General features: G+C 39.9%; 1 protein-coding gene across 1 annotated transcript in view; it reads right to left on the bottom strand.

Annotated features, from left to right (window-relative positions):
* Positions 1 to 7,286: 7,286 nt before the first annotated feature.
* Positions 7,287 to 27,731, bottom strand: part of TG (thyroglobulin) — a 162,036-nt gene continuing 141,591 nt past the window's right edge. Inside the window, exons 45-48 of the mRNA XM_074888192.1 lie at positions 27,326 to 27,430; positions 13,427 to 13,567; positions 12,468 to 12,658; positions 7,287 to 7,637 (exon numbers count right to left, since the gene is read on the bottom strand). Coding sequence (XP_074744293.1) covers positions 7,522 to 7,637; positions 12,468 to 12,658; positions 13,427 to 13,567; positions 27,326 to 27,430 — 553 coding nt within the window. The 3' untranslated portion in view covers positions 7,287 to 7,521. The remainder of the gene's footprint in view (positions 7,638 to 12,467; positions 12,659 to 13,426; positions 13,568 to 27,325; positions 27,431 to 27,731) is intronic.

Raw genomic sequence — 27,731 nt, 5'->3', positions numbered from 1 at the left:
AGAGAAAGTGCTCCTTTTGGAGCATTTGTGGCATCTTGGCAAAGGAATAACTCATTCCCTCATAAACACAGTCACCACTCTGAGTGCAACGGGTGTAAATCAGTGCAGCTTGGAGTCTCTGGCTCTGCTGGCATTTTTGACTTCAGCTGAAAGGCAGGCCCATGGCTTCTGATAGAAAGATCACTGCCAAATTTAAGAGCTTCAGTCCTTGTTCAGGCATTTACTACCAGGCATGAAAGGAGTGCAAACTGCCATATAAGTGATCTGAAGCAAACACATCTGTCAGTTTGACTTCTCCTCTCTGCCTGTCAGCCCTCTGCTGCCTTTGAAAGCAGTCAGGCTTGTGACTGTATGTTTAACTGGGTTGGCTGACTCAGAAACAATTTGTCAGGCTCATCTTTTACCTAGCTCCATGGGAGTCTGTCTCCTGAGAGCGCTCATCCCTGAGGATTCCCACAGGCAGGCATGCACCCCTTGTGTCGTGATGTCCAAGGGGTTCAGCCTTCATCTCACAGCACAAGTCTTGACACCCCAGGAGGCTGTAACAATAACTGTGAAAAAACAGAGTATTAGAGTCAGAGAAACCAGGCCATCAGCCACAAATCTGGCTAGTCTTGAGATTATTTCATGCCCACATCTGATGTACTATTTACCTACAAGAATTAAGGATAGGACAATGGGTATAGTAATATGCTTAGTTCCTAAGGTGCTAAGTTAGGTCCCTAAATAACTTTGTGAATTTGGACCAAATTGGGAGATGGCATAGGACTCTCTTCAGCACATTCTGGGAAGTCACTGCCTCATTTCTGGATGCCTTATCCCCCACAGAGTCCCTCACTGGCAAGGGAGAGTCAGTCGAGTCCATCCTTCCCCTGCTGTGAGCATTGCTGGAAACACTTCTACTACTACTGAGCAAAGTGCTGTTGGTCACCACCCCAGACTGATCTACACCCCATGTGATAGGGTCTGACTCATCTAACTGCTGTACACTACCCCTGCTACAAGTTAGGATTCTGAAAGAGAAACACTCATTTGGAGTTTTTCTGTGCTTTAGGCTGGGCAGAGATGCTGAAATTAATGATGCTGCTTTGGCCTATTCCTTTGATAAACCAGTTATTCAGTGTGTGAGTTATTTGCACTGTCTTTTAGCTGAATATGAGCTTTATCTCAGAGTTAAATCTCCCATCTAACAGCATCCCACGTGATCTAATCAAACCCTAGGTACTTCACATCCCCATCACACACTGCATATCTGAGGTCACATCCCTCTGGTCAGTGAGCTGCCAGCCTTCCTACTCTAATAGCATCTCTCATCTCCACCTGGCTGGCTGTGGTCCTCTGCAACTCTGCTCTGCACTGGCAAATACAGCAATACCTGCATGCAGGTTTCAGTTCATCATGATGATGCAGAACTCTATCTTGATCTACTATCTTGATCCATTCTGCTTCATTTCAGGTTTCTTAAGGTCAGTGTTTGCCCTTGGGAAAAATTGTCATCATAGTCAGGAAAAGGGCTGTGCTAGACTCAAGCTAAAAGCCTGCTGGAGGCAGGGCCTACCACTCTTTCATGCTTGAGCTGTGCCCGTTTTGGTAGTTACAGAGTAAGGTAATCAGCACCCAGCCATTCACATTTCTCTTGCCACTCCAAAGATCAGCCTTTAATTCAAACGTATTCACTGTGTTTTATGATACAAGTACTGAGCAAGATCTTCAGAGCTGGAGTAAGTCCCTGCCCTACCTAGATATCCTGTTCTTAGGGTACCTAGCCAAAATCTTTTAAACAAAAGACTTTTCACTGAAAATTCATCCTTCTGGTATTTAAAATTGATGTATTTGAGCAATTATGATTGCATAATGTAATTCTTTTTATGAGAGGCTTAAAATCAAAACCATAGCCTTCCTGATGGTTTCTCAGTGTTTTCTTGATAGTATTTTTCTTCTCTTCCCCCTGCCCCCCCAGACCAAACAAAACTAAAACCAGTTTATCTGACTCCTGCAGGGTGACAACAACTCTCAAGTTCTTTACAAAACCATTTTTTACCTTTTTTTTTTGTCTGAATTTTTGACCAGTTTTGAGTTTTGGCCTTTCAGCCCAGAAGGATTCCATTTGCTTTGCTGTGGAAAGACAATTCAACTTTACACACTCTCTGCACATGTTGTGTCAATCTGTGGGAGCTGAACTGAGAAGAAACAGCAAGCCTCTTTGCTCTTCAGCTTGGGCTCTCATTTCACTTAAACTGCCTGACACATGCAGAGCAGATCACTACCTTCAGTGGTATGTATAAAGTGCTGCTGTAAACTGATTGTGACTTCACTGACTTTTTTATATTATGATTGTAAAATAGGGATATATGGCTCCCTGTATAGGTATGCATTACCTCTGTGTGTGAGACAGTACATATATGCTAATAATGGTCATGAAGAGTGCTACCTGCCTCTTAAAACTGACCAGCTGTTCATGTGAAACAAAAATAATAGGCATTTTTTTTTTGTCTGTCTTGCTAAAAATCTCCATCTTCACCAGGGAAGCTAAGCAAAAAACTATAACTTCTCCCGTCACAAGTCAATGAACTGCTGCCAATTCAATGGTGCTTTTCAGTGTGGACATCCGCTCATTATGAAAGGGCCAAGACTCCTAAATGAGCACTGACCATTGCACAGATGTTGGGTGGGGTTTCCACAGCCATAATGGGAACCGGGCATCCAAATTCCCTACAGGTTAGTGGGATCTGACTTACAGAATTCCTTAGTCAGCTTTGAAAAACAGCTGTAATGTTTAAAAATATGCAGTCCCATCTGACTTTGATACAGTGGCCTACAAGATACTATCAGTTTTGTTGGCTTTTGCTCACTAGCCCCTCTATAGAGTGATTATGTAGGAAGCAGCCAAGATAAACTACTGAGACATTGCTTCTCATACCATAATAGAAGAATATATGAGGAATAACAACAGTAAGGAAAGGGAGTTCTTAAAAAAACCCAAAACAACAGCTTTTGTAATGACTCAAAATCTTCACTATGAAACGTGGCATTTTCCACACTCAACCATACAGCCAGCCTCCTAAAGAGTGAGTAAATTTGGCAGGAATCCTGATGCAAAACTGTCTTAATTCTCCTTGACGGCACATCACCTCTCAGCTGAAGTTTGCTGAGTTTTAGTCACTGCTGGAATCAAAGGGTGTTTCTTGGTCAGCTGGACCAAAGGCCACGCTAGAGGATTCACATCTGCAGGGGCAGGAACTAGTGACCTCTCAGCTTTGGGCCAGATCAACATCATGGAAATAGAAAAAGTGGAAAGTACTGACTATCACACTTCCTATTAACCAAATTCTCTCACCACCTGAAACTTATATAAAATCTCTGCTAGGCTGGTGTCTATGTTTCAAAGGCCAAATGAGAACCATGTGGAGGATCTTTGGCTTTGTGATCATGTTTATTTTTTTAGCTTCATATAGGGAGGAACAACGGTCCATAAATCTATAATTACTACTATATAAGCCACTGCTATATATTGTAGCTGGAGCCTTTCATATAATACAGAGTATTGGCTGTGATGCTGCTATGGTGAAAGACTGAGTCGTTAAATTTAGCCAAGAGAATTATATGATGTGGGTCCCTGAAATAGCAGGAAAACAACTGTGATGTTCCAGCTGTATGTGTCAAGTACTCATGAAAACAATTAACATTCCAGCGTTGCCATTTAGTCAGTTGTTTTCTTTTCAACTCTGCATGGTAGAATCTTTTTAATACTCTACATTTTTTTCTGTTGGCTAAAATCTTCTGTTCAAAAGAATGACACAAAATGCTGTAGGTTAGATATTCAAGCCTTAAAATGCAACATAACTCAGGTTCCATATACAGAAAGGTTCTGATGGCTTGTTGTTCAAAAATTTCAGATTAAATAATTTGCATTAACTTGGTTTGTCTGTGTGTGTGTTCATAAGGAAGTTTCAAAGGATGCTTTACTTTTAAGAAATTAGAGCTATTTCCAATAGGAGGGAGGAAAGCATGGCTCTAGTCTGCATGCTTCTATGAATTGTTTCATTACCAGATCACTGAAGTCTTTGGTATTTCAGCTTAAAGCATAATGACCTAAATAGTCTGAGAATGTATTTTTCTTACTGAGTATTATATGTAGGAGTAGACTTGGCCTCCCAGTATCACTAAGGCTGAAGTCTCCTGACCTCTCTTTTGGTCAGTCCACATGTAGGCTTTTCTAATTAAATCTCCTTATTGGATTTGACTGGGCTATTTCTAACAGTGTGGTTCTCCGTAAGGAAGGGTAGTAAAGTCAGGAAGGTGACCAGATTTACAACCAAAGACTGGATCACTTGTACTGCTGCAAAAGTTGCTTCGATTTTTAATGATGTTTGAGCTTAAGGACCCAGGATGAAGGATGGGTGACATATGGGATTGGATGAACATATGGGATCATGAGACTGCATTTGTCTGAGTCAAAATGCACCTTGGCAGAAGCAAGTTAAAAGAGATATGAAGAATGAACAGAACTAGCATAAGGGAAGAAGAGTGTGCAGAGAACTGGGGAAGAGTATTGATTTTTAAAGGAGGAAACAAATAGTTGGCTATAGAAAAGAATGTGGGGGCTTCTGGGAACCGAGAGAGACAGAACAGTCTAAAGGGCTGCATTCAGTGCAACAGGGTGAGTTTAGGGCAGTCAGTCACTAACGAAATAAAGATGTTTTCCAAAAACTCCATATTTAAAAAGGTTCTTTTACCAAACTGACAGTTAAGCTGAATACCTCAGGAGGGGTGACCTAAAAGCCTGGTCATACCTACCTACCTACCAAACCTACCAGATGGCCAAGAGTAGGCTTGTAATTAGGAGCCTACAAGGCTGAGCTGCTGAGTTCCTAGCTCAAAATTAAAACCTTTTCTCAAATTGCATAGGCATATCTGGGCTCAAGGTGGAGCTGAATAGTGAGTGGAGAAAGATTATATATTTGAATTAACTAACATGAGTCAATACTGAAGCCTTTTACTGTCTTCTGTTTATCAGCTCCATGGGCAGCAGATTAATACTAGTGTTGCTGTGTATAACAATTAGTTCTCAGAGATACTTAATTTTGTGTTATATTTTATGCTTTATGATATTGTGATGCAGAAGACTACATTCACAATAAATTGAAAGGAACCCTGATGAGCTGAGCATTTCCTGTTGGAGTTATTGAATTTGTTGGAGGTGCTTGGCTTTTTTCTTAGGATTTGATGGTTTAGAAGCCAATTGAGATTAATTACTTTTTGGGAAGCTGGCCTGTTTGGAATGACACTACCAAAGTTGGTATACACAGGAGGGAAAAAAATTCTTCATTTGCATTTCTATTTGTAAATATTCATCTGTGTAAAATAATAATTAAAAGCATATGTTTATAGTTTACTAGGATTTAAATTATTTAGGCATTATATTTAGCATTCTAGTCTTCATACAATAGCTTTTTAACATCTCTTTAACAGGAGCTATGGGATATTGGGTTGATTCATCAAAACTGTTAGTCTCATGGCCCATTTTTCCCCAAAGTGGGACTCAGTGTAACAATACAGCCTGGCATATGGCTATACCAAACCCATTCTCCACAAACAATAGCCCATTTAACATCAGTATTTCACAGGGATTTGGCTCATGTTCTGGAGAATTTGATTTTTTGGAAGAGTACAGTGCAGAAACAATGACTGTTGGCTGGGAGAAGGTGCCTCAACGTTAGGATTGAAAGATAGGAAGACCAGTATAGAAAGCAAAGTGACCTAAAATAGTTTTAGATGAGTTAGTTACAATGCATTTGTTTAATGGATGAAGAAGAACTTTTCACATTTGCTGAAAATTTATGTATATATATGAATATATATATCATATTAAAGATTCACAGGACTATTAGGGTCAAGCTAAGGAGGACCAGGATGCTGCTGTTGTGGAAATTAGGTGACAGAACTAGAGAAACCCACATTTCTTTAATCCAACTCACTGTTAAATGAATATGAAATACTGTAGCTCAGCTTTGGGTCTTCCCAGGGCTGGAGATATGCACATGACTGTCTGCATATGTGGCCACATGTAAAATCATACCTGTTATTAAATAAGAAGTTTTGGTGGGGTGCATTAAGTTTTAAATATTAGACATTGATTTCCAAGAGCAGTCTCAAAAGAGGAAAAAATAAACCCAGTCTTGGCCAGGGAATCACAACTGCTGCATCTATAGTTACTGCAAAGAAAGCATCTTCTGTTGGGCTGTAAGATCTAGGCTTTATAAAAAGTTCTTAAATACTGTCTTTTTTTCATTACTAGCTAGCTAGCATAGGTAAAGATAATGATGGAAAACACAGTTTGATTTCTCCATCTTTACTTTTTTATATTTAACCTGTTAACAAGCTTCTTGATTAATGTTCTTTTTATTGTTTATTGATCAGGGTATAAGAAGAATGACTGTTGCACAGTTTTTCTTTTAGCTAAGTAAAATCTTTGGAAACCTGGATACATGGCAGACAGCAGTAACTGTTCATGCACTGGCAAAGGTCCCAAGCAGCAAACAAAATGTTGTGAGTTGTTTTATTAAATAATTTCAACACTGCACAAGAAATTTGGGTCCTACTGAAATCAATGGAAATTTTCCTATTAGTTTCAGGGCAACCTTGGTTTCACTTTTTGTTCTCAAGTATCATGAACATGTGTGTGATATACTGTCAATTGAGGTTTATCTGTTGCCAAATGATCCTAGCAGTGAATTAACAACCTAAGCCAAACTACCTACAGATCCATTAGCGATACCCTACGATGCACTTTTCTTTATGATTCCAAAACTATTCTGTATCTCGCTTTCTCCTTACAAAAGATGAATGTTCCAAGGACAGCATATTCTAAGCTTTAATTGACATACGCTTTGTATTATCTCTGCTGTGTGTTGTGCTTTACCCAAATGGTCTTATACATATTTTCACGGGTGATCATGAGCTGAATATAGCATGTGCATGTGCCTGAGTTCATGTGAACACACTCAGTGCATACTGTTGATTCCCTTCTTATGTTGTTCTTCCTGGATCCAACCCCTTCCCATCTCCAGAATTCCAAACTAGGCTCCCATTCCTATCAGTAGCTTGTGACAGGATGAGTAATAGAAAAGAACAAGTCAGATACAACATCTAGCAAATTTGAGCCTCATCATCTGAGGGACTTCTCAGAGTTTCAATGTACATCCTTTTCTGGCTGGTGGTATTAGAGTGTGTTGGCATCTGGGTAGTTGCAAGAAATAAAGTCCAAGTACTTTTGTTTTGGTTTTGCAGTTTTTATTGATACTTCATTTTTCAAATTACAATTTCTTTTGACCTAAAATAATAGCTGTAGGGCTCATTTTGTGCCATATTCAACAATTTTCTTGACAAGCTACTTTCTTGAAAGGTCTACTTTATTTATTCAGAAAGTTAACTAAAGGAAGCAACTTGTTCATCTGGTGTGACACAGCTGCATGGATGTACAATTGTGTAAGAAACCCATCCAATAGCACTGATTTTCTATCATCTGCTGTAAGCCACCTTGTCTCCCAGTGGCTGGCTCTTCTGGGATGTAACTCCTTCACTAGGAGCTTCACTAGGGCTGTTTTCTGCAGATGGCTCTCCATTACTTGCACTTCCTGAAAGGACAATACAATTAAGATTAAAATAAATGTCATATGTTTGATGCAGCAAGCTAGAAAGTATACACTTTGTCAATGACACTTAAGACCCTTTTTATGCAGCTATAAATGTTCAGGAAGCTATTTTTCTCAGTTTGCAGCCCATTTGCAAAATGCTTTGGGGTAATGTCAGATCACCTAATGGTAATTAAGTATCATGCTTCCAGCATGCTTTAAATAACTGCCACTGAAGTGAACAATAATTCGCACTCCACTTGTGCAAGACTTGTTCTCTGTTTTGTATTATCTCCTGATACTTACCTACCAGGCAGAAAGTGTGGGGAACGTTATTATTTTGTCTGTCTGGAATACATAAAGCACCAAGCACCCACTTGTGATAGATCTCTTGTTCTTTATTCTTTACCTTCCATGATTTTAGTCTTCCACCCTTTCAGTAGTTGCAGTTGCTTCAACACCAAACTGTGCCAACAGAGTGGACTGATGGTGTTTATTGAATGTATCCTAGCCAGAGTGCTCTCACTGCTGCACAGATGTCCCTCATACTAAAGGAATCTGTTTTCTAGTGAAGATTTCCAAAAAGAAGGTGTGAATAGAATGGGTAAAAGATGAATGCTGACCACAACATTCCTGATTCGGTCTTGATTCAAGTCTGAACTATGAACACTGTTGCTTTATTTGGACTCTTGTGTGGCTACACATGGTGTGTTAGAGCTAATGGAGAAGGCTTCTGCTTTGCTAGCCGTTGATTTTGCTACAGGTGGGGTCCAGTCTGGCTGACTTGGACACATAAAGTATGCTTAAATGTCTAAATTTAGACATGAGTTAGGCAGACAAGATTTCACTTTGGAGACAGTAAAGGTATCTCCCTCTCCTCAGCTGCAACACTGCTTACAAAGGCACTTATTTTAGGAGGACTGGCTCTGTTTAGATACCAGTTAGATGAGCAAGAGATGTAGAACAGATCCAAATCTACCTGTTTGGGACGCAGTGAGAGGCCCCATATAAAGGGGCTCACTGTAAGGCAACGCAGCCCACCACACTATGCAAGGGGAATTTTAGCATTCAGACATACTGTCTGAATATATATAAACATTCTGGAGCTTCTGTTTTTAACTGAATTTCAAGTTATTAACACATTTCCCTGGAAAAAGCCATCCACAGCTTTTTTTCCACAATGGCCACTCTTCTTGTTTCTCGTTTTGATGTTTCCCATGGAAACCATCATGATTCAGAATATAAAGCATGTCTTTGAAATGCAACCATGGGAACTCCATTTACTAAATCCAAATCTTTTCAAGCATCCTCGCTTTTGTAATTCCTCAGGTAAACTGCCCCCCAAAAATGCCAACTTTACAAACTGGTTTCAAACTAAATTTCAACAGATTTATAGATCATCTGCAATGAAACAGATTCAAACTTTTCTCCATAATTTGTAAAGGCACTGCCATTAAATATCATGAAGAATTGTTGCATTTATGACATGACTTTTGTTAAATTATCTTAAATTATACATTTCAATTATATGCCAGGAACAAATTATACATTCCCTCATTAAATATTGCAGTCTGATCACAAAATGAAACAGCTACTTCAACTCTGACAATATTTTTACTAAATGGAAAGAAAACTACAGGTAACAGTGAAGCTGGGTATATACATAACAGCTTCTAGATCCAGCAGAGAATAACTTATAAGACATGTAACTTCAGCTGTACAAGAGACTCTAAATGAGAGGCTTTATTCCAGAAACTGCAATTCACGAGTTTAGGAGTAACTCAGTTTTCTGTTGGACTGAGACTTAGGGTTTAAGATGAGCCTTGAGCCCTTAGTTATCCCTAATTTGACATTTCTATGCCAAGACATTTCACATGGCAGTAAACACAGGATCAAGAAAAAAATTTGAAAAGCCAGCTGCAGTTAGATTTTATGATCACTGGTTTCTTCTCCAGTTCTCCATTTTACTGAAAACGATTTTTTTTTCTTATGGATCACAGATGATAGATGAAGCTGGAAGGGTATTGATTTGAAGGAAGAAGTGAGGTGGACAAAATGGGATTCATCATAATTGGTTGAGATTGCATCAGAATAGGCCTCCTACAGCTTTGCACTTGGATGTGAAAACTGGATTGTTTCATTAGCAATGCCTGTTGCTGCCACACTTGTAAACTCCATCTACTTGGCATGAGATCACAAATTGCAACCACAATAACTGAGACCAGCAGTCAGAATGTACAGTGTACAATGTACAATCCAAAAACACTACCACAAAGATTTAGAATTATTAAAAGGCAGGAAGCTGATCCTTTTTTCCACTAAGTAGTTGTTAGATTGGATGTCTCAATAGCTGACTGACAGATAGTTCCCCCTCAGGATGGAGTGCAAGGTACATCATCTGAAAGTGGTTTGCAGCATTTCTCTCTCAAATCTAGCATCCAGCATCATGCCAGGATCCCATACGACAGCCTGGCAGCACTCAGGAACAGAGTCAGGAGCAGTCAGGTAACAACAGAGATGCAGTGCTTCAGCTCTGAAGGGAGGTACAGCAAGCTACCTCTGGTGCAAAGAGGCACACCAACCAAGCAGCAACATGATGCTTAGGGACTTAAAAATAATTTCAGTTCTCTTGACTGAACATGTTCTACAGTCTCACTCGTCCACTCCTGCAGTATGTAAATTTTGGGAGCAATGCAAGTGATGAATTGTATTGATGGATTGACACTGCTTTGGCATGAATTTCAGCACAGCATCCTCTCAAAAAGAAATTGAGGCTGTTCAGCCATCAGCATCTGAGGTTCATACAGTCCTTCTAGCTGAACTGATGAACATTATGAAATTTTTTCACAAGGAGGTGGGCTCAGTTTGTTATCAAGAGACCCACAGCACAAGTTTCTGTAAGTTACCATCCCATGCTGAGGACTGGAGCAGAAATGGGTTTGATGCGATGTCTATTTAAGTAGAAGTCGCATTAAAAGTTTCAGTATTCCAGGGTGAGATAAGATTAAAGATGACTGTCGAAGCAAGGTGACAAGCCAATGTTGTTATGCAATGGAATTTAGTAGAAGCCAACTGTGTGGCTGCATTACCATGGTGCTGAGACCAAGCAAATACTGGCTTGAAGAGCAGGCAGCGTGGACTCACTTCTGCTTGAAGAATAACATGTTGACATGCACTTTTTAAACCTTCTCCCTGACAATCTATACTCCATAAATTTCACACTGTGTGGCTTGTTTTCAAAACTTTGACTCATCTTTGTGAACTCTTTCAGTATGTTTTTCTCTCCCTCTCTCAGTTTTTATGTTTAACATTCAAGTATTTGGTTTTGGCCATTGATGAGGGCAGGATATTGAGCTAGGCAGACTATTGGACTGGCCCATACACGAATGTTGTTGTGTTCTTATGCCAGTTTGGATGGCTTTAAACATTCTCCATCTCAAAAACAATCTGTCCTAGTAGATATTTTCCCACCTTTTTCGGGATTTTCTATAAATGCTGGGAATAACCTCTGTCCGTGGTGCTCAGTCAAAAGTTCTGCCAGAGCTGTGACTTCAACTCAAGTCTGGCATTACACAGCCATAATGCTGTGAGCTGAAGTTCCAATAGATCTAGAAGCTCAGAACTGTTTAAACATCAGAGTCAAGCTTTGCAAATTAGGAATATCTTGACCATCAGTAAGCCATCGGAGAGACCAAAATATCCCCTCTGAGCTTGAAAGACATTGAGGGAAAGACATTCATCAGGAAAGTGATGAAAAGGCCTACAGCAAAATCTTGAGTACGCTTTTGAAGAAAGACCATGAGTAATGATTGAGGCTGTCTCTTGAACAAGAGCATTGATGCTTTGTGTTTGTATCAGAACCACCAACTTAATGGTTCTGAGACATTATAGTTTAGTGTCACTCAGACATCGGCCTCAGTCCATTTGAGGTGGTCTGTCAGGCATAGATAGCCTGGGTAGCTTGGTGTCTTGGAGAGTACATTTTGTTCCCAGAAGTGCAAAGCAGAAAGAGCCTGGACTGTGTTCATTGTGAAGATGAATCCTTAGGACATAAAAAACACTTGTATGCTTGCAGGCCTCCAAGAATAATTCAAAACCTCTCCGCCTGCCAAAAAGGGATGGTTTTATTTGCTTATCTTGGGGCTATCCAAATTTATTTACAAGATACACAGACATGAAGGGGGGTTTATTTACTGGAATAAATTGAGTGTCCAGGACAGAACAGCAGACTGAAATCTCAGCAGAGTTGGTCTTACTGTCCTAAGCATTAAGAAAAAATTGAAGGAATCTCACAGCTGCATGGAAATTTATGGAGACAAAGGAGAAATACAAGGGACATATACAAGGGGCATAATGAGCACAGCTATAAAAAAAACCAAAGAAACTTATCTAGTGTGAAGTCAAAGCATGCAGGATCCATAATGAAATATATCTAAAGCCTCAGTTAAAACTTTACAGTGGGTAGAAGTTACTGTGCTCCTAAATCATATGAATCTTAACATTCTCATGTTAGGTGGTTCCAGTAGACAAAAGAGGCCCGTATATCTAGTCTTCCAGTTTAGTCAAAGTCTGTATTATAACTGTAAATAGACAGCAAACTATTAGAAGATATAGCTTCATCGTATCTTCTATCATCACTGCAGGAAGATTTCTCTAGCTCTAACTCCAGGACAATGAACCTTTATTACATACTATCTGCTATATACCTTGGACAATGCAAGCTGTTTAATCCATGAGAAGTATTTTTCCACATTGACGTAAGAGGACTACAGTCAGAGGAAAACGTTAAGCAGAGAATTAAGGGGTTTTTTAATGACAGAAAACACTGCTCACCTGTGGATCCTTTCAGTCTTCTGATATAATCAGACCAAAAGGAACAGTCTGCTTTTTTCAATCCTTTAAGGGTCGGCAAGGAAACAGTGAACTCCTTGTAGTTATCGCCATCATCATTTGGCAGATACATAGGCCAGGGGGGCATCATCCCTGACATTCTTCTCGAGAAACTATGAGGGTAGTTTGGATTTCTAAGGGAATGGGAGAAATTATAATTAGAAAACAATGACATGAACAGTAAGATGCAGAGGGAGATCAGTTAGATCAAAGAAATGTGTATCCAGTCCCTCTGACCATCAGGGTTCAAATTCAGTCCATACTGGTGAATCATTCATGGTGTCTCACCTGACAGTAACTTGTTAGTCTGGTTCACTTCCTAAGGAACAGGTTCACAGAACCTGTACAAACATACGTTTATGAACACCCTCAACAGCTCTTGGTCCCAAAGCAACCCAAGGTACTCTAAAAAGCATATAAAGTCACAGTTCCCACACTAGCTGTCCAGAGATACTCCTCATTCTTGAGCATGGTCACAGCACCCTAAAGCTGAGGCTTATTTAGAGTAGTTGGTAAAGGGTGCACTGTGCCTCCATGTGCTTTCCCCTTTCTTCTGGGAATAAGGGAACTCTTAGCCAAGACACTTCAAAACTGGGGTCCTAGAAATAAGCTCTGGAAACAACACCAAGGACTCTGTAGCCCCCATATATTTAAGTAGAATTTGCAGCTGCTCCATGGAAATAAAATTCCTATTACTTCTAAGTGGCATACTACAAATCTTCGGTAACTGCTTGACAACTTGACCATGACTTTCTAACAGTGTTGACCACAGCCACTTCTGTAGATTAGAAATTGCTAGAGGAAATGGAGGCTACTTGAGTGAGGGCAGGATCTGGACTACATTCCCTCTACTCCTTGCCCCCCTCCCCAGTCATAGCAATTCTTAAATGTCACATACTTACCCAGAGTTTATAAAATTGGAGATATACTGCATAATTTGCAAGGAAAGGCTCTTTTCTTCCAGAGTAAATTGTTCTTCATACTTCGGGTAGAATGGCAGTCCAAATGCATATTGAACATCCGGCAACAGCTCCTGACCTGAACTAAAAAAATGTTTATATAAAGATAATTAAAACCATCATTTATTTATTTGGGGGAGAAAGGGAGCTAATTTAATTCAGAGAATAAAGCCAAGTTTTAAATAATTAATGTCCATTAGAGTGTGGTGAGCTGTGGGGCTTCTTCAAATCAGAACACAAAAGAAGAGCAAGCAATAACAAGGAGAATTTGACATTAAGTTAATGTAGGGTCTTTAACATTTGTTACAAGAGGAAATTGTGGAAGACATCAGGGCACATTTTCTAAATTAGCTGAGCATATAAGAGAAAGTGATAGAGGGAGAAAGCCACTTAGCTATTCCTTAAATGCCTCAAGTTTTGTACAGATTTTCACTAAAATTAAATTCGGAAAGTGGAAACAAGTGGTGACATAGGATCTGGCAGCCATGATGGAAGGTTAATTATGGTTTATTTCACAGACTTGGAATAAAATCCTGGCCCTTCTTAACAGCAATTGGAGGCTTTCCATTTACTTCATTGGGGCCAGGATTCTGCCCCAAATCTTTGGATAAGGAAAGATGTAATAGGAGATGTTTATGAAGATTTCAGTTAGACATAGTTTTAATCTAATTTCTCTGCTGGCTGGGTGGTTTTGGTTCATACAGTCTGTTCTCCCCAAGTTTTATATGGCAGTCAAATCAAAACAGCTTGAGATAATCACCTAGATCAAATTTAAGAAAGAACAATTGTTGGTTAGTTCCATGCAATAATTACCACATATAGGAAGGAGTATTTCAACAGTTCAGAGACAAGACTGGCCAGGCAAGACAACAACACTTGTGGGACCTAGTAGCAAAGGTTACACAACTCAACCTCTTCAAGTCCTGCAGAAAAACAGTGGCCAACTTCTACTAATAAAATTATAACTGAACTATGCTCAGCACATAGCTTAGAACCACGGCTCAGAAGGAGATATTTCTGGTATGATCCAATTGCATTTTCTGTATCCAACACTTAGACAAAGATCTTACTGACTTGGTTAAATGCTGCATGAAGGCAGACAGCATCAGGGGACCTGGGAGAAGGAACAGATGTCTGTGAGGCAGGAATAAACAAATCCCAGATCCACTCAGCAAGATTTCATCTGCAGTGGCTGCAGAGGTTGTTGTCAAAAGGTGGCATAACTGAAACTATTTTCTCTTTGGACATGAAATGCAGCAGCATTGATAGGACCCTGATATTGCCTCTGATGGAACAAGGCTTGTAGTTCAAACCATAATGGGCAGGTGGAGTGAAAGCAAGATGACTCCTTTACATTTTATGAGTGGTGGCACCAAAGCCTCTATTTTGAAAAACAAACACACAGCTCTCTAAATGAAATACATCTTTGGTTGTATTTTCCTTAGTCTTATCATAATACCTCAGTAATACTTTGCATCTGGAAAGTGAATTATTCACAGATTATTCACCAAAAAAATGTAGAACTGAAACAAGATTAAAGCATATTTTTCTTCCCCAAATGTTTATAGAAGGATTAAGCGAGATCATAGTTTAATAATTTTGCTTTAAAAATAATTTGCTTGGCCCAGTATATTACAGCAATGTTTAGTGTCACTATTGCAGCAAAGGTACTATATACTTAAAGGAACTATTTTTTTTTTCAATAAAAAGTCACTTTCAAATAGAATAGAAGACATTAAATTAGTTAAGATGCAAACAAGGGACAAATCTACCCATTTAGGGAGGATATAACAGAGGTGAATTTAGCTCTAAATCTAAAATGAGTGAGCTGGGACTGAGGGTTTCCCCCCAAATGAGGCTGTTTTCTCAGCCCTCATGTTTCTAGAGGTGACATCTGTTAAGGTCACAGCCCAGCAAACTCCTTAACAGAGAACTTATTTGGATTTAAATTATTTGTACAACTGTAAGGGGTTTGATACAGTGACATAAAATGGTACGAAACTACAAATTCATGAGCTGCTTTCAATACTTCTGGTTGATGGTACAGCACCCTGGCCAGTGAGTATCAGCAGTAAGAGGATAGGAAAGAAAACATAAGCTTAAGAGGGGAATGAGGCAGATATACACATGCACAGAACAGCAATAAAGGCAACTGTGAAACATCTAGATGGCAGCTAGATAGAAGATATCAGGGAAACTTTTCTGTCTCCTCCCTCAAACTCTGATCATCATCCATTCCTGCCAGAGTGGAGTGCAAAATGGCCAGAAACACCCAAACAAGGATTTTGGAGTCTTTTGGAGCTCTGAACACAGTCAAGGCAGCACCAGGTAGTGACACTGTTTTCACTGGAAGAAAAGCAGAGTGCGAGGAAGAGTGGAGTGACAGGTAGGAATGTATAGCTTTGCTGTTGTACACTGCTAGCTCTGCAGGGAGGTTTTTATTTCCTGAGCTGCTCCAAACTGCACTCCTGATACCTCAGGGTGCCATATAGGTGACTCAACAGCATCAACTCTAAAGAGGGGAATGCAGAGCCCAGCAGCTGGTGGACTTCAGAGGACAGTTTGATAAAAGGGAGGACTGCAGTGACAATGACAAGAGGGATTTTTAAAGTGTTTTTAAGGAAGACAAAATAATAGCAACTAACTTCCCCTACAGAAGTCCCTTTTCAAGGAACAGATCTGTTATTTTAATAACAGTGGTGAATGTGGTTATGTGTAAGGATGAAATGTTGGCTTTGGTGACTTCACGGGACTACTACTTCATGCAAAGGTATCGCTTCAGATCTTCTGTGTATACCTTTTCTTTTTAAGATGTCAACATTTTTGGAAACAGATTTACAGCTCTTCTTATGTGACAGTTTGACAGACTGGTAAATTGAGCCATAGGGAAGCCAAGAGCCAGTCCCTACCACTTTGTTCACACTGAAGTGAGCTCCCCCTGGAGAATTATTACTTCACTTCTGAAGGAGGCACTACTGGAGTTCAGTTATCCAGTTTACAGAAAAACAGGTGGTAAAATCAGAAGCTTTGTGAAATTCATAGCCAACAATTTAACAGCAGACCCTGAAATATCACTTGCTGGGAATTTTCATTATACAGTGCCAACCTGTTTAATTGGGAAGGTATTGGTTCTGAGTAAATTTTCCTTAAGCCTGAGATGGAGTTTCCATTTAAATGTTTCCAAGTAAGAAAGAAAGGGATTTCTTAGCCATCAGATACTCCACTGCTGTCTGTGGCTACATTCGCATACAAAGAAAGCTTCAACAAGGAAGAGTAAAAGATGAGAAGGTCAGAATTTAGAACAAAAATACCCAGGTTACAGTTGATTTGGTTCAAATTCTTGTTCCAAATCAAACACAGCAGAGATGTAAATCCCAATTTCCAACAGTTAAAGTGAATATCTTAACCACAATCTTTTGGAACAGTACAAAAACCACAAACCCAAACAACAACAACAAACCCCAACCCAGAAATCCTCAAACATTTTGTTTGTAAAATGGAATTGTCATTAATGGCTATCCATAACCATGACAGTCAGAACAGAAGAATATGACCTGGCTGACCACCATGCTATTCCACATTAGGACTGAATGCACAACTTAGAGCTCGGGCTGCAGAGACCTCACACTGTGGTACATTGTAAATTACGACATATATCTCATTTTGAACTTTGTCCTTGTTCTCGATCTGGTTAATTATTTTGGCTAATTATACTGGGAACTCATTTTGATGATTAATAACTGACTATAGCCTAACACTTCTCTTTTTTTTTTTTTTCCTTTCATTTAAAAATATTCCTTATTATCCTAATGTAATGATTTCAACCAATCTCAAAACCTTTTGATTTACAACTTCTATTCTTAGTTGGCTTAATGTATTTTTTGGTTCTTTTTTAAAACTCCACACACAGATAGAAGCCAATGTAAATTGACTCAAAATTCATATGACATCCTATACAATACCAAAATACAAAACTTCCCACTGCTATCCAGTTATTTAAATTTTAAAATAACAAGATAAACATTACTCTAGCTAAAGTTCAGCCACAGTTACCAGTAAATTACTCAGGATGAAAAAGCAAGTTGAAGAAGAATCAGTTTGTCACTAGTGAACATACCAAAGGGATACTTATTTATCAATCTTTTTAGCTGTATTGACCAATAATGATAGATATTCTAGTCCTCATAAAGCACAGATAATTATTAACAGAATACTTTTCTAATATACATGGTCTAGAACAAGAAACTATGTGTGGCCATGAGTTTCCTTTTCTTTTTGTGCTTTAAATTTTTTTGCTGATACCTAGGCAAGAACTTGACACCATATCTTTGAAGTGCTAAGGCTTGGACAATAGGCCCAAGCCAGAGTTGACCTGTAGATGAATCCTGTATATTTTATAACTGATAACCATTGTGCTAACAGGGGTATTATACTAAGTTATAACAAACCACTTATTCTGATGTAAAAGGTGGAAGTATTGAAGCCTGAGCAACCTGAGTCAAAGCTGCTAACTCAGTACGTAATCATTAGTGAGATATGTATGGAAGATGTAGCTATCTTGAATGTATCTTTATCTTTCTTTGTGTGTGGATAAAATAACAGGGTTGTGGAGACCGTAGTCTGGCACTGTGGGCTGATGTGAGACCTTGCTCATAATCCAATTAGATAAGCAGAGGAACTCCCTTAGCTTCTTCCTTGAACCCTGGCCAGGCTCTGGGGGAATCTAATGTGAGATTGAAACCAGATATTTCCGCTTAAAATAAAGGTGCCAGCTATTCTGGCTTGCTGATTTTTGGGTATATAAGGCTGGACCCGCTCACAGCGACTTTGGAAGCCTCACCTATGGGTGGACGCACCACGTAGGATTTCCCACTTGCCGGGACAGGTTGTCCAAATCCTCGCTGTAACCGGGGCTGCCCAGCATCTGCGGATCTGGATGATGGTAACGTATGCAAGTGGTGATGGATCTTTCTTAATCTCTATTCTCTCTCTCATGTAGTAATGATTTGATACATTACCCTGTATTTTCCTATTTGTTTGAGTGCACTATTCTGTCTTTTTTTACTGTATGTTTTCTGTATTATTCTGTTATATTATTTAGTAATTTCTAGTAAAATACGCCTGCTCTTTTCACTCTGGTGTCTGAGTTTAATTGGTATCTCTAATCAGCAAAACAATCTTAAATAGTATGTGGGATGAATTTAATTAATATTTTCACTCCAAAATTCTTTCATCATACAAACAATTTTAGCCAATTTTTTTATACTAATTTTTACACAATATTATCTACTCAATATACTGCCCATTTTATGAGACAAGCACTAACTTTTTCACAAGGGATACTGTTTTGGCATTCTGGTTTTTGTTCTTTTTTTTTTTTTTTTTTTTAATGAATTATAATTTTGGAACAAATATAGCCTAGCAGCCATATTTCTCAAGCCCAGGCCTGAAAACCCTGTATTGGGTTTGCATGGCAAGGTTTTTGTAGTGGGGGGGCTGCAGGCGTGACTTCTGTGAGAAGCTGCTAGAAGCTTCCCCCATGTCCGACAGAGCCAACACCAGCCGGCTCCAAGATGGACCTGCCGCTGGCCAAGGCTGAGCCCATCGGAGATGGTGGTAGCACCTCTGGGATAACATATTTAAGAAGGGGGAAAAGCTGCTGCACAAGAGCAGCCAGAGGAGAGAAGACTGAGAATATGTGAGAGAAACAGACTCTCTGCAGACACCAAGGTCAGTGAAGAAGGAGGAGGACGTGCTCCAGGTGCTGGAGCAGGTATGGTGCAGCCCATGGTGAGGCAGCTGTGCCCTGCACCCATGGAGGTCCATGGTGGAGCAGATCTCCACCTGCAGCCTGTGGAGGACCCCAAGCCAGAGCAGGTGGATGCCTGAAGGAGGGTGTGATCCTGTGGGAAGCCCACACTGGAGCAGGGTCCTGGCAGGACCTGTGGCCCCGTGGAGAGAGGAGCCCATGCTGGAGCAGGTTTGCTGGCAGGACTTGTGACCCCGTGGGGGGCCCATGCCAGAACAGTTCATGAAGAACTGCAGCCTGTGGGAAGGACTCATGTTGGAGAAGTTTGTGGAGGACTGTTTTCTGTGGGAGGGACTCCACACTGTAGCATCAGAAGAGTGTGAGGAGTCCTCCCCCTGAGGAGGAAGGAGTGGCAGAAACAATGAGTGGTGAACTGACCACAACCCCCATTCTCCTGTGCCATGGCGGTAGAGGAGGTAGAGAAATTGAGAGTGAAGTTGAGCCCAGGAAGAAGGCAGGGGTGGGGGGAAGGATTTAGTTTTGATTTCTCATTATCCTACTCTGATTTGATTGGTAATAAATTACACTAATTTCCCCAAGTCAAGTCTGTTTTGCCCATGACAGTAATTGGTGGGTGATCTCCCTGTCCTTCTCTTGACCCATGAGCCTTTTGTTATATTTTCTCTCCCCCATCCAGCTGAGGAGGGGAGTGATAGAGCAGCTTTGGTGGGCACCAGGCATCCAGCCAGGGTCAACCCACCACATCCTCAAATGACCTTCAGTCTCCCTCAGCTTTGACTAGAAATGTTGGCCAAAATTCCCATTACCCTCTGCTATATGAAACGAGACTATGGAGCCCAGTAAGCTAGGCCTAGAAAAAACCTAAGCGGATAACTTCAGAGGCTTACATCCCCAGTCCCATCATGCTGGGGAAAGTAGCATCATTAGTCATAAATGGGCTACTGGGTAACTCCTTCCTTCTTCAATTTCTGCACAAATCTTTCACTTCAGCTAGAGCATTGCAACCCAGCCTCTTCAGGAGATGAAATAGGGAAATCTGTTCATTTTGTTTCAGTGACAATGATTGTCTGAGAAATGTAGAAGAAATAGCATACTTAAACTCATGTTAGTCACTAAACTTAGCAGATACTGGTGATCTGCCACAGATTTGTGAGATAACAAAACCATTAATCCTTTAAATGTAAACTTTTATGAGCCTGTTTATTCTAACAATTCTGTGAAAGGGATCATGTTAGAGATAGGATCATGGTTTTGAGTTCCTTGCCTCATATTCAAGACCCTGTTCAGTATCCCTTTGGCAAGGATAGGCCTATCACTAGGAACTTGGAAATCAAAACAAAACACCTATTAGGCAGAATAGGTCATTTACATGTTGAATGGATTGAACAGCATAGATGAAACCCAGACTCATAGAGTTGGTGATAAATCTCCTGCTGGCTTGAGCTGAGATAGGGTTCCATAACAACCATGTCACTGGAGGAGAAGAGGATATGATTTATATATAAAATCTACTGCCCACATGATCTTGTCATCCCATTCTGTGTTTCTTTTCAATAAATGAATTTAAAATTAATTTTTGCATGAAATGTTGGAAGTACTAGATGTGGTTGTTTGCACATGTCTACATTGTCTTCATATTAATACCAGCAGCTTTGCAGAGTGGGATTAAGTACCCTAAATTGTTAACAGGCACCATCACATCAATGTCATGCAAGAGGAGCAGCCTACCAACACTGCACTTTGCCTGGACTGAAACATTCATTTCGATGATAAGCAAAAATAATTTTTAAAAAAATTATATATAACCACACATGTTAGAAAAGGAAATGCTACATGATTGCAGAGAATAAAAATAATCAAAGGATAACTGGATATTTAGAGAAATTTAGTGAGCCAATGTAAGGCCTGGTGTGACCTCTGCAGTTCTAGGGATGCAGTTGGCTCATTCTGCCTCTTCACATTACAAAGTCCTGCCAGGCAGATGGGGGAAAGCATGTGAAAAACAGATGAACATTTTTATTTCTTTCTTCTTTTCAGGAAAATCAGGACATATGGAAAAAGCTTAACTCCTACAGGATTAAACTGCCAAGTTTATCCACCTTTGTACCAGAAAAGCCTTATAGATACATGTGACTTGCAAAAGTATCCTGGAGTTTGCTGTGTCTTTTCCACTTGGATTACTCCCAATACACTCAATGTTCTACTTTGCATTATATCTGTGCCAAGTGAAGAAAATAAAACTGAAGTAGCAGATAATAAATTCAAGAACCTAACAGCTAACATTAATTGAAAAAAAATCATAGATCTTGCTGCAGGAAGAAAACACTTTTATCATCTTGTCAGAACTCCTAAGTAACACAGATTACAGAATTTTGTCAGGGAATTACTGTATTAAAAACCTAGTAATAGGCATGTTGACACTTGAGTGTACCTTTGGGGGACAGAAATTCATGCATTTGTTCAGTATGTCCACTCCTGAGCTGAATGAATGGATGAATTTCCTTAAAAAGATGATGTATCCATCCAAAGACCCCAGAGCACCAAGGAAGGTCTCTCTGGATATATGGACTTTGTGTTTATCTTCTAGATTACATTTTGCGGGAACAGCGTGTCCCAGTGAAGCACATGCAGTTCCAAAAATTGCTTTGTACTTTTCTGAGTCTTTTAGCTGAATTTTGATTCACTTAAAGATGATTTCTGCTTTTTCTGAGCTTAGTACTTTGCCTTTGCATATTTATGGCTAATTTCCAAGATCTGAAAAATCTACTGAATGATAAAGGCCCCTAAACCACTCAGTGGGAAGAAAAAACATGTTGTCTAGACCTCAAGCCTTTAGCAACACAGAAACTGTCTAAAGATTTGAGAATGGTGTGATGTGGTTGAATCAGTGGGAGAGTGTTTTTGTAGCTGGCATAATGCAATGGATAAGGCCAGAGGGATGAGAGGCAATTCCAACAAGAAGAGCAAAACAACAACTTTTAGGAAACTATAGGGAGTAAAGCTTCATAGAGAAAAATGACAAGCTGTTGTTGTAGCTAAGGCGACTATGCTGCCTGCCCAGCTGTAGAGGCAATGTGCATCTTGTTGTTGTTACCACTTCACTGGTGCCTTATCTGGCCTCTGTGTTTAGATGAGTTTACTTGAAGCCCAGAGACATAATGTTCTGTCTGCCTCCACAGCACCCAGTTCACACTGTGGACCCCCTACCTATGGGGTGTTGGTACTCATGGACTAACAGCTACAGTCAGGAGGAGAGCCTCAAGTGGACAACAAGTGGTTGACAGATTAAAGGACAGGGATATGATTATTATGAAATCAAAAGAGTAGAAAAATCTCCTTTAATTAAAGGGATATTAAGAACAGCCAGAATTAGCACAGCATTTATCATAAATAGAAAATAAAAATACTTCACATATTTGAATGGGTTCATGCACAAACTTTTTTGTTGTTTTTTTCAGTCAGGAGTTCTCGCCTTCAGTTACAGGAATCATAAAAAGTGTCACCAAAATCCAGCCAACTATGTGACCCTTGGCACGGAGCAGTCTTTTAACAACTCACACCAATGTACACAAGAGTGCATAGTCAGAAGGTAAAGACAACCCTAACTAAAATGACTCAAAACAGACACCAGCTCATTAATCTTGGATGAATCTGTCCAGTGCAGAACAGCTAACAAAAGCTTTTGTGGCAATTATTATGGTAATGTTAATGACTATAAGATAGAGCTTCATTAAGTCTCAGTTTAGATCCCTTCAATGACAATAATGATGCTTGCCATCCTGCTTCAGTTGATGATCTGGCCTCCTCAGTGAGCAGAGCACTGATTTTTATCCACCATCTTTAAGACAGCACATTTGGCACCACAATGTGACTTGGAAATTACGTTGGTGTGGCAAGCAGTGCTACTTCATAAAATATGCAAAAATCACCCAGAAACCTCTTGAAGGGTTAATGAGGCAAATCTTTGTACAGTTAATAATATTATCCTTGTCAAAACATCTCCTATCACATATTTCTTTACTGTAACTAAAGTTATACTCCAGCCCTCCCCACTAATCCTAGGCAATGCTGATCAGTCACATTCCTCCTGCATTGTTTAGAATAAATGTTTACTCCAAGGCCTAAGTGTTCTCAAAAAGAGAGTAAGAAAATGGCATCTGGGTTATGTATATATTTTTACCACAGATCATTAATGTGGCAGTTGGCTATGCATCCAGCTCCTTATTCAAATGGGAACTAAAGACTAAAGCAGACACAGTGTCACGCCAAGCTCAGGAGAATGCTACCACGTGGAAGGAGATATTAGTTTGCTCTCTGCAAGATCCATTCATCTATATGAAAACTGTCAGTTCATGGGTTTATGTGATTTTCCACATATGTCATAGACATCAGTTTAGAATGGGCTTTTTAGACCTACCCCTGTATCTATACATGCTTGAATGTGTGTATGTGTATACATTTTAGAAACATCCAGTTGTGAGACTAACTTTTGCTGATTGACTTGTACTGGTAAAAATTCATCCCTGTTTAATAACTTTTTGACTACTTTGCATCATTGCGGTTGGGTCTGTATTTACTGGCCAACTTCTCCTTCCCTCTTGTTTATCTTGCTGTGAGTTATTAAGGGACTGCTCCATGTGAAACAAGAGGAAATACCAGTACTTTTTCATCTCTGCATTTTAACTCTCTGTTCTGTTACACATTTTGGGAGACACACATAAAGCAGGAGAGAGGTGACAGAGTAGAAATTGGAGAATGTGTTGCTATACTGTGCCTTATATTAATTAGTGAATGGCCATTTCCCCAGACAGAATTTTTATCTAAGAGTAAATAGTCTTCCATTTTTGTAGTTATCTGAACACAATATTATTTTAATGTACTCTTTCCATTACCCCTGTGAGGTAGCTAATAGTAGTTATTATAAATAATACATAATTATATTATCATCATCATCTTTATAATATAGATAACAAACACAAAGAGGGAAGGGTCCATATCCTCTGTAAACTGAGATCTTAGGAAGAATTTAGACACCAAAGACCAAAAAAAATCATTATTTTATCTCTTATGTTACCCTATGGACATAATACTACAGAAGTTTTCATTTTTACAGGTGAAGGTCTGTATCTCAGCAAACACAGATGTGATTCAGTATCAGATGGGCTGAGAAATCATTTTTCTGTCAAATGCCTACAAGTGATCAGGAATATCCAATGAGGTGTTCCTCCAGCTACAAGGTGTTCCTACAGCACTGAGGGGAATCTGATCCAGTATGTGTACTCACAGAATATCCTGTACATGCCTACTATGTGCAAAACACACTGTTGGTTATTGCATTCATTAACACAAAGAAATGGCTGTAACAGGGTTTTTCTATTCAGGAATTTAATAGCTAGAGTGTTTTCAGGGTCCCAGATTCAATTCTTACTTCTGCTGAGCAAATTCAAATCCACATATCCTACCTTCCAGCCTAAACTCTAGGTTACTTGGCAGAGTATTTGCCTCTGCTCCTCCTCCTAAAAAGAGTCACCATTTTCGAAGAACTTCAGAACTATCAGGAATCATTACTCCAGTGGTTAGGAAAGCCCCTTGGGAGTTGGTGACATAGCTGCCAGATCTTTCCCCAAGATTAGTTTATATATTCTACTTGAACGCTGTTTCATCTACATCATTGGTTTAATATGGTAGGGCAATCTGCCCATAATATTCCCAAACACTCTGTTTTGTTGGTTTCAGATTACTGATAGTTTCTCAGTTTTTAGCAGTTAAGGCCACCTTCCTATGCGAAGCTCCTACCCTCAACAGCATCACATCATTGGCACGTGGTGAGGCTGCTGGACAGCCTGCAATGCATGTATACTATATGGAAGAGGGAAACGCTGCAGGGGGGGTGAGGGAGAGAGGCCACATGGCAAAACTGGAATGAAAAATAAGGAAAGATTAATTTAGGAATGAATGACAACAATGTTTAAACAAAAAACTCGCAGTATATTCAGCAGAGGACCTAGTGTGGGGTCCCGTGGGAGAAGGAGGGTATCACTTCATAACAGTCACGTCATAGTGTAAAATAAGATCCTTCAGTATACGGATGAGCTGAATTCTGCAATTTCTGTTTAAGTGTTTGCCTTTGCAACCTACACAACATTTATTTTAATGGTACTTAAACACAAATAAAGATAAAAGGAGTAAGAATGTAAATGCAGCATACCAATTTGGGCCCATTTCACCTTGTGGCTTAGCCTAAGGTATTTGAGCTTCTGCCTCAAGTTCCCACAAGTTTCAGACAACATACTGGCTTTGCTTGTTCTTCTAAAGAGGGTTATGAAAAAGCAGACTAATAAGTTTTCCACTAACATTTAGAGTAATTAGCTTAGAAGACACTGACAACATAAATATGATTAAAATGTGTAGCTAAGTGCTACATAAACTACTACTGCACTGGAGAGTGTGAGGAAAGCTAAATAACACGAGCACAAGAGAAATCTTAAATAGGGCTAAATAAAAGAGGAAATTTTCATCCATTCAAAATCACTGCCTCAAAGCCACTGAATCTAAGTTGTGTAAGTACTATTTCATCTACTTTCAAATAAGGTCTTATCATAGATGACTGGGTCACTATCATTCTCCAAAACAAGAGAAAACTTTCAGGCTAATTTGAGAACACTTCTTTCTGTGTGGCTGGATTTTTGGCATACCACAGCTCAGCCCTGTTTGGAGCCTTGTAAAAGTCACTTATCTGAGCCTATCAGTAGCCAAACGGAGCACTGTGAACATTCCCGCTGGAGCTGCCAGTGAAATAACGGCTCCCCAAGGATTAACTTCTTCTCGGCTAAAAAGAAAGCGAGTCTGTGAGTCTGTGTTACCACAGCATAATGGCCTTCATCTGTAACCTAGATCTTGGCTGGTTTCTTTCAAATGTTTTTTCACTACACTATCAGGAAAGGAGAAAAATAGTGTAGTTCACAGGGAGCTTCACAGTATCAAATGGTGCCAGTAGGAACCCACTGTCCCTCCCTGAGCCCTTTCGGAGAAAGCCTGATAAAAAGGAAAAGGTCTCAAAAATCTTGGAGAGAGGTATGGGGCAGTACAGGGAGCAGGGGACAAGCACTGCTCCCTCATAAGGAAATGGTTAGAAGATAAGCATCCCTGTGTGCTTTGCTGCCCTAATGTGTGGGTCTAGGGGACAGGAGGGGCTACTGTCACTGCAGTTTCTGATCACTCAGCCTTTGAGAGCACAGGACCAGGAGCTACTGTGGTGTGTCACATAGCAGCCCAAAGTGCCAGCCACTGCCTGCAAACCTCAGTGTCTCATCCTGACTTCTGGAAGGGGCTGGGTCTAAAATAAAACCAGGGAAGATGAGCTTAATATCCTCTGACTACCAGTATGTTCTGTGCTCAAGGAAACAGGGCATTTGCATCTCCCACCGGCATTTAGACCTTTCTGTCTAAAGCATGATACAGCTTCTCCTTCTGAAAATTTTTCAAGCAAGCTTCTAACATTAAGTATGACGTAGAGCCTGAGTCTGCAAATGCTTGTGTTCAAAAGTACTTTTCCTCCCATGAGACAGTCTGTTGGCTGATCACAAGTCATGGTGATGGAGCAGGAAGGAATAAATCCCAGACCCTGTCCATGTTGAAGGCCAGTCAGTGTAACTGTGGTGCAATTGCATCATCTTCAAAAGGGGGCAGTGTTAAATTAATGTTTGGTCCTTAGAAAATGTTACCCCACTTACCTTGAGAGATGACTTAGACCATGTTCTGTTTCTTTGTGGAAGATTTATCAGATATAGAGTAGAAATCTAAAAGGCTATCTGGAACTGGCAAAGATAGGTAAGTTGGAAAAGGGAAACTCAATTTAGACATATAACCTGAAGTGCCTCAGTTCAGAAACAGCATTCCTATATAGTCAACAGAGAGAAATAATCTATTACAGTCCAATCCCTCCTTTACTAATCTGAACTGTTTATTTGGGGTACCTACATCTACCCATTTACTCCACAGGGTACCTAACCATACAGCCCTGGTTTTGCAAACTGTAAATCCAAGAAATATAATAAAATACAACTCCTTACCTGCTCTGTGAGGAGCTCTCAGGTACGTGGTACATGAAGACATTTCCTCTGGAGGCAGCCCAGTGACTGGCCATGTTTATGATGGGACATATGATAAACTGGTCACTGATAAAAAAGAAGCAGGGAACAGACACAGTCACATAACAGAAGAAAGGAATGAAACCCTCCACCCCCTGCAACCAACAGACCTCTCTCTATATATTGATAACCTTCTTTAAATCTTCCAAAATAGCTCATAGCTCTGTCTTCAAGTGCACTGAGGGAAACAACATTCACCCTCTATGAGCCCAGTACAGCATAGAATTCACTAAAAATTGCTGCTTTATGGAGTGTTGAACAATGGTAATGATACTAAACAAACAAGTTCTGACACATAAGGAGTATCCTGGCCAAAAAACCCAATCCC

This window comes from Strix uralensis, chromosome 1, assembly GCF_047716275.1.
Source record: "Strix uralensis isolate ZFMK-TIS-50842 chromosome 1, bStrUra1, whole genome shotgun sequence".
Taxonomy (NCBI): Eukaryota; Metazoa; Chordata; class Aves; order Strigiformes; family Strigidae; genus Strix; species Strix uralensis.
Note: the sequence above shows the minus strand (reverse complement) of the source record. Positions and strands in the feature narration are given on the sequence as shown.